The sequence below is a fragment of the Lathyrus oleraceus genome, chromosome 7, assembly GCF_024323335.1.
Source record: "Lathyrus oleraceus cultivar Zhongwan6 chromosome 7, CAAS_Psat_ZW6_1.0, whole genome shotgun sequence".
Taxonomy (NCBI): domain Eukaryota; kingdom Viridiplantae; phylum Streptophyta; class Magnoliopsida; order Fabales; family Fabaceae; genus Lathyrus; species Lathyrus oleraceus.
In genome coordinates, this window is record NC_066585.1 from 421,386,570 (window position 1) to 421,394,892 (window position 8,323).

The window sequence follows — 8,323 nt, forward strand, 5'->3', positions numbered from 1 at the left end:
TCTTTCCCTCCCAAATACGCTGTGGTCTCATAATTCCAAGGCACTGCCTTGGTATTCTAATATGGAAATGGAGTGGGAACACGGAAATGGATCGGCTGAATCCTCCTGGGAGGAGCTTCAACCTTCTTCTTCCTGTATACAATAGTTATTGGTTCTATTACCGCTACCTCTTCTGCTGCTTTAGAATTAGAGAATTGTACTAACCCTTGATTCATCAGTTCTTGCACACATTCTCTCAATTGTTCACAACCATCTGGATCAGACCCACATACTAAGAAATCACTATGTACTCCTTCTAGAAACCCAAATTCTTCAAGTTTTCTCAATACAACAGAGAACGGAGTTTTCACCTCATCGACCCATTTCACTAGGTCTGCGGGTTCTTCCTCAATGACGACACTGACTGAAGGACCATCATGATTAGGTAGGGGATTTGTCTTAACGTTTGGCTTTTCCTCCGAGAAGGTCAAGATTTTCCTATCAATCAAGTCTTGTATTTTATTTTTCAATGGCCAACAATCTTCGGTGGAATGTCCCACGTGACCGGCGTGGTAGGCGCATGAGGCGTTGGGGTTATGTTTATAATGGTAAGGCGGCACGACCTGGGGGATTTCTTTTGGCACAATGGCCCTCACATGGACCAAATATGGTACCAAGTCTGTATAAGGTACTGGGATCTTGTCATAATGAGTGCGCTTGCCATAATTTCCTCTGTTATTCTGCCCCTGATTCTGCCCTCTATTGCCACGGTTGTATTGTCAATTCTGATCTTTCTGAGTAGGAGCTGATTGTTGATTGCTTCTCTGTGGTTGAAACTGGAAAGGAGGTTGTTGGTATTGAGCTGCGGCGACATACGGATAAGGATAGTACAGCATAGGGGTCATCAGAACTCGATATCAGGGGAAAGCCTTCGCCATCACAGCGTTTGCTTCCCCCTCCTTCTTCTTCGCGAAGCCCCCATGCGGTCTCTTGTTGAAAGACTGCGATGCGGTCGTGTCTGTTATTTTCCCTGACTTCAGCCCACTCTCAACGTGTTCGCCAATTGTGACCATATCGGCGAAGTTTGTTGATGAACTGCCAATCATTTTCTCAAAATACAGCCCATGCAGCGTGCCCATAAAGATGTCAACCAACTCATTATCAGATAGTGCTGGTCGAACCCTAAACGCCATTTCGCGCCACCGTTGAGCATACTCTTTGAAGGTTTCATTAGACCTTTGTGACTGGTTCTGTAGTTGAAGCCTTGTCGGAGCCATGTCAAGGTTGTACTTGTATTGTTTCAAAAACGCCCCGGAGAGGTCTCTCCATGATCGGATCTTCGAGCGCTCCAAACTCATATACCAATCCAGTGAAGCCCCAGTCAGGTTGTCTTGGAAGCAATGAATCAGGAGGTTGTCATTATCAATATGCGAAGCCATCTTCCTGCAGTACATAGTGAGGTGACTGCGGGGACAGCTAAGACCTTTATATTTGGGGAGATCAGGCACTTTGAATTTCGAGGCAATACCACGTTCGGGACCAAGCAGAGGTCTCGAGCGTCTATTCTAAAAGAAGAGAAGCCCTCAATGGCCCTTATTCTGTCGTCCAGAAGTTGGTAATCCGCCGGTTTGGCCGGATCAACAACGGGAGGAGCGACCTGACTGGCCGATCGAGAGGCTTTAGGGGCGATTGGTGCTGGCATGCTCGAGTTGAACCACATTGGCGGGTAAGAAAAGCCTGGTGGCATAGTCTGAGCAGGAGTGGAAGGTTGAGAGTACTGCATACCGGGTTGAGCATTGGGAGCCTGAGGTGCCCCTGCCTACATAAATTGGGATGCAGGGTTTATCATCATGGGCACAAATCCTGCCCCTGGGTAGCCAAAAGGGACAGGGATCTGGTCGGTGCTTGCAGCTTCAGCAGTCTGGTAGGGCAATTAGAAGTGGAGGCGCGGGCCTCGGTAGTCTTCATCATCTTTGGGGAGGTCATCAGGGACCTGACCCTGGTTGTCCTCCGGGTCAGCAGCAATGACCGGGGTAGTGTTGAGATCAGGGAGAAACCAAGGGAAACCAGAGTTTCCAGCAGTAGTGGCAAGAGCCGAGTGAGGGAAGAGAGCTCCCTCACTGGTGAGGCTGGCAGCAAGGTGAGGAGGCATTCCCCACGGGTAGTTAGCAACAAGCCTAGCAGAATCCGCGGGGACTACCTGGCGGTTCCCAGAGTTGGGCACCACAGTTTCCGTCGGATGATCGACGGTAGTGCCAACAGCAGTATCAATAATGGTCACCCCAGTAGCACGGGTGACGTTAGCAGCAGCAGAGGCAAGGTTCCTCTGAGATTGGAGGAGTTCCAGGATGGTCTCCATGTTGCCCCTAAAGACATTCATCTCTCCTTGCACCTGGGAAAGGGATTCACGGATAGCAGCGTTGTCGGCTTCGTATTCGGCCATGATCTTAGCTTTGCTGGAGCGTGTGTAGTATGAATGACGAGTCGTGGTTGTTGCTGCAGCACAACGGTGTGTGTAAGCATTTTGTTTTCTGACAGCTTGGCAAGTATATGCAGTGATGCATGTATGCATGCAAAAAGATTTGATGTGTGCATTCAATATTACTATTATTGTTATTATTATTTTTGTAAAGACAAAACTCCAAGGAATCCGCGAGTCTATTTATCACAAGCAATTATGAAGCGAATAAAGAGAGACAGTTTACGAAGCCAATAATCGAGAAACTCTTTTTATTCCATATCAATAAATAGAATACAAATACATCAAGAAAATGCCCATCGGCTACAAGAAGATCACATCAGTCCAATCAGACCTCAATCTACTGAAATACAAGCGACTAGAAACAATTAGACAACAACTCCTCATAATAAGCTTGTGATTTGGGAGACAGGCAGGCGCTCCATTTTCCCAACATCGCACTTTCTTCAACTGGGGGGTTGTTCACAATTGTCTTCCCTCGGTCGGAGGGGTCTTCAGGACGCTCATTCAACTGCATGTTGTTGTCGTTTGGGTTCCCATGTGATTGCTCCTTCAGCTTTTGGATTTCTTCCAGCTTCTGATTCAGCCCATACTGGTTCTGGCGAAGGGTGACTTCTAGCTGTTTGTTGTGGCTTCTTTCATCCTTCAATTCCTTCTTACAAGCTTCTAGCAGGCTTTGAAGTTTCTTCATTTGCTCCATGTGTTCTAGTTCTGCTTTACCAGCTCGGTATTGGGCTTCGGCTAACTGCTTCTTCTTGATCGTAAAACTGGCATAAGTCCCTCTGAGGGTGTCACCCACTTTAAGTCTTTTGAAAAACTCGGTTTGTACCTCATCCTCAGCTTGGCGAACTCGGTCCCTCTTCTGATTCAGATTGAATTTCAAGGTCTCTTTCTCCAATGAAATCTTAGCAAGCTTAGATTTGAGATCGGCATTCTCTTTCTCTAAAGTCTTGATAACCTTCTTCAGTTCATCCATCTCAGAATTTGGATGGTTCTCTATCTCAAAAGATTGGAGGTTCATGGAAGGTTCAGGCGGGAATGACAATAAGACCTCACTGACTCTGCTCTTGACCCAACTAGTGTAGGCTTCCTTAGCGATACAATTCTTCTTACCCATCTCTGCTCTTCCTTGAGGACAAATCGACCCCCAAGCCTTGACAATCTTCTTGATCAACTCTGGCTCTTTGACTCCTTTGTACAAAACAAAACCTTCTACACTTTCGAGATCAGGTTTGTCCACCATAGCATATCCATGTTGTCGTAATGCTAACCTCGGGTTGTAGTTGATTCCTCCTTTTGTACCAAGAAGATGTACATTAGGAAAATCCCCACAATTGAGAATAAGCTTGACGCCATCGTACACTCGAGAATACCAAGGAATGTCTTCGGCTTTTAAGGACATGATCCTCTGGGACCACTTCAGATTATATTTGTTCTCAACGAAGGGACCTTCACTGGGTAGATGCAAAATATACCATCTATACAGTAAAGGGGTGCAACAGACGATAGTCCCTTTCTTCTTCTGGGTCCTTACGTGAATGGAATAATAAGTATCAGCAAGAAGAGTGGGAATCGGGTTCGGAGTCAAGAAGATGTGAATAGCTGCCAAGTCTACGAACTCTTCCATATTCGAAAACAAGATAATCCCATAGATGAGTAAAGCTAGATGGGCGTTGAAGGCCATCCATCTTCCAGCTTCAGCGAAAGTGATAGCTTTGTCTACGAGAAACTTAGAGGTGAAGCCATGGATTCCACCTTTTGGTTTCAGGTTTAATTCTATCTCCTTATTTCCCATATGCAGAGCTTCAGCAAGTTCTCGATATTCAGGAAGTTCCTTAGTGCGGATGTAGGGCACCTGGTTCTTTATCCTGATACCAAAAATATGAGAATACTCTTCCAGTGTCGGCGCTAGCTGATAGTCTTGGAAAGTAAAGCACCTAAATGGTGGATCGTAGAATTGTACCAAGGTGTGCACAGCGGTGACCTCGGTGTTCAGAATACCCAGTAGGTTACCATACGTTCCCTTGAAGGCGTCTTTGTGAGTCAGGTCTAAACATGCCCCCAACCCTCTCAATACAGCCAATGGAGGTTCCACAAACTTGTAATTGTGGATGCTCTTCCTCTCGGGATTCATGCTTCACTTCAATTGCTTGGTGAATAGACCGGACTCTTGGATTCCTGGAAAACATGCATATGCAAAAATTTGGTCATGATGAATGATAATGCAATGATGATATGATAATAAGTCACATGGGGTTGGAACCCAAGTAAGTTCTGGACAATCTGTAAGTGCCACATGTTGCAAGTTCAGAAGTTCGACGTGCATGAGTATCAAGGTAGGTAGAGTCTATGGTTTCCTACAATGAAAACTCATATCCCCCTCACAGGTGTGGACTATGCTCCAAGCTGGTCCCTAGAATGTCTCCCAGAGTCATCGACTCGAAATGAAAATACCCTGCCATAGTGATTACTCACAGGACAAAAGTACTTCCAAGTGAATCTAGTCTGGGTGTGGTTCTCGTGACCCCCAATGTGCGAAACACAGGAGTACACGACTATCCACGAGTCTAGCTTATGTGTATACTAAGCTCGGGGATAGAGCTTTTCTCTCATGTAATCTAAACCCATGCCAACAACAGCGTAACAGATATATCCATAATATAAAGTGAATGCGGTAAATAAAAGCGAGTACAGCTATAAGGTAAACACCTAAACTAGCGAGGGAACAACCTAAACTAGGCTCGACTCCTTTTAGCGACTAGGAAATACTCCCAGTAACGAAGTATCCCCAACAGAGTCGCCAGCTGAAGCTAGCGGAAATATACCCGAACGTATCGCACGCTCGAACATACAACAGAGTCGCCATCGAACTTTATTTATCCCCATAGGGAAGGGAGAACATCGATAAAACTCGGGGAAATAGATATACTGGGTAAGGAAGTCTATTATGCAAGGGGAAGGTATTAGCACCCCAAACATCCATGGTACTCCATGGGAACCATTTAGATTGTTCTTGCTCGAATAGGTGTGATAACTAAAGATTACTCGCAAAAGAATGGGAAAAGGAAAAGAAATAGATAAAGTGCTCGGTGAGGATTGGGGCCCTCATGCCTACGTCTCCTTATAGTGCAATAAGAAATTCAGAGCTCCGTAGTTCAGAGAACTAATGGTGGGAGATGAAAAGAAGTGTGATCAAAGGTATGGTCTGAACCAATGGATAATATGATTTGAACTCCAACAAGGTGTGAAAATGCGAACCCAAGAGTAAAAGTGGTGTGAACCAACACGTGAGGGCTTACAACATCATATTGGAAAAACCGAAAAGAAAGGGTTGCCTAAATGCGTCTGCAAAGTACATAAGGAGATGCTTGTCTAAGCTACAAGGTCTGACAAGACAAACAAATCGGCTCTTGGTTCCCAAAAAGGGTACAAGATGGAGCACAAAGATATAGTGTATTTGTCTCAAAGAATAGGTATATCACATGAAGTGAATGAAGGTAGAATATGAGTGTATCACGGAAATGAATGGAGGAAGTGACCGAAGTCACAGAATAGAGTATCTGATGATACGTGACTGGAGAGGTTTAGTTTGAAATTGAAACGTGAAGGTATCTTGGAATCCATAGGAGAAATAGACTTTGTACCATAGAGGGAAACAGCGTTAACCAATACGTGGACTAGCGGACCGACACTGTAGAGTTTTAGCTAAAAAAGAAGGAATTAAGTGTTCGACTGCATAGCGCGAACAACTCTAGGTACAAAAGTGGACTATTCATTAAGCGTCCTAAAAGGGTATATATGGAATTCCAAAGAAAGTGTATCTCGATGTCAAAGATATAATATGTCACTAGGGTGAACGGTTTATGATTGAAGGTAGATAACGGATTGTGAAAGATATGGATGGTGCCCTAAGGCGAAGGAGGAATAATTAGAAGTATGCTCGCCAAGGATTCGCATCCTCGTGCCTACGTATTCTCATTCTGTAATGAGAAAATCAGAGCAATCGTAGTTCGGAACTACGAAAAGAAAGGAAACAGAGATATACAATCATGAGGATTATAACTTGCACCAACAGAATGGTATCGAGGGAGCTCACGAAGATAACTGGCTTCGAACTCAAGAGCAAAACTGGTATGAACCAACACGTGAGGGCTTATATCATCGTGTTGGAATAACCGAAAAAAGAATGAATTAAGTGTTCGACTGCATAGCGCGAATAACTCTTGGTTCACAAGGCGGACTGTTTATTAAGCGTCCTAAAAGGATGTGAATGAGACCCACAAGAAAGTATTGTTGGGTGCAAGGGAGAATGTATCACTTGCTGGGGTACAAACAATTTAAGATCAAAGAGAAGAATTATCTTGAATCCATGAAGGAATAAACTCTTAACCGAAGAGTAAAGGTAAACCTACAAGTGAGGGGCCCAAGGCATCATTTCACTGTAGTGGAATAACCGATAAAAGAATGAATGAAGTGTTCGACTTCATAGCGCGAACAACTCTTGGTTCACAAGGCGGAGTGTTCATTAAGAGTCCTAAAAGGATGTGAATGAGACCCAAAAGAAAGTATTGTTGGGTGCAAGGGAGAATGTATCACTTGCTGGGGTACAAACAATTTGAGATCAAAGAGAAGAATTATCTTGAATCCATGAAGGAATAAACTCTGAACCGAAGATTAAAGGTAAACCTACAAGTGAGGGGCCCAAGGCATCATATCACTGTAGTGGAATAACCGAAAAAGAATGAATGAAGTGTTCGACTGCATAGTGCGAACAACTCTTGGTTCACAAGGCGGACTGTTCATTAAGCGTCCTAAAAAGATGTGAATGGAATCCAAGGAACTATGATATTTGATCTTAAAAAGATGGTATTGATTGAATGAATGAAGAATGATTTATTAATAAATAGGGTAGCTCGCGAAGAACCCGGGTTCTCCTGCCTACGTATCCTTATTGTACAAATGAGGAAGTCAGAGCTTTCGTAGTTCAGCCCACTGGGCTGAAAAGAAATAGATATGAGGCAAGAGGAAATGGATGATTGAGGTTGAAATGATTTGAATTGGAATGATTGAGAATTGAATAGAGTGAAGAGTGGATAGACTTGATAGTTACTGGATGAAGAGAATCATACTAACTTTCAAGTGGAGAGAGAAGAGTCTTTGTAATTGTTCTTGCATGGAAGATGAAGACCTTATCAATCGTTAGATTCGAATTGCACTAAAGTCTATGAGTGGAGGTGAATACGATGAGCGTTGGGTCATACGTCCCATACCCAAAGATACTCAGAATGGGGGTAGGAATACTCCAGTCCCTCTCCTTCTCCATTACTTAAGGCTCGTATCGTACAACTTGATTCATGATTGATAAGTTGTTGACGTAATCATTGCTTTTGTTGTATTTGCTTTTATAGATAGACTTGTCAATTGTATGGTTAGAATTATGCTAAAGTCTATGAATAGAGGTGAATACGATAAGCGTTGGGTCATACGTCCCATACCCAAAGATACTCAGAATGGGGGTAGGAATACTCCAGTCTCACTCCTTCTCTATTGCTTAAGGCTCGTATCACACTCTTCCAACTTCGAGTTAACAAGTGTTGAAGACACCACCTTTGAAGTGCTTGAATAACCCGTTGCTTGGTATAACTGAGGATGCCTTGATTGAAGATCTTGAATTGAGGCCTTGAGCTCCACAGCGTGAAAGAAAAGTCAAACTAAGTGACCAAGGTGGTCACTCAATTAGACTGTGGGATTATACAAGTTCAAAGGATTTAATTAACCAAAATTGCTTTTGATCAATTTAATCGGGGGTTTTGCTTTAGTTTTGAAGGGAACTAATTTTTGGATCTAATTGAAGTTAGTAATTGT

General features: G+C 43.7%; 1 protein-coding gene across 1 annotated transcript; it reads right to left on the reverse strand.

Annotated features, from left to right (window-relative positions):
• Positions 1-2,816: 2,816 nt before the first annotated feature.
• On the reverse strand, positions 2,817-4,592 carry LOC127104147 (uncharacterized). Its single transcript, XM_051041350.1, has one exon. The coding sequence runs from the start codon at positions 4,590-4,592 to the stop codon at positions 2,817-2,819; it is 1,776 nt and encodes a 591-aa protein (XP_050897307.1).
• Positions 4,593-8,323: the final 3,731 nt, after the last annotated feature.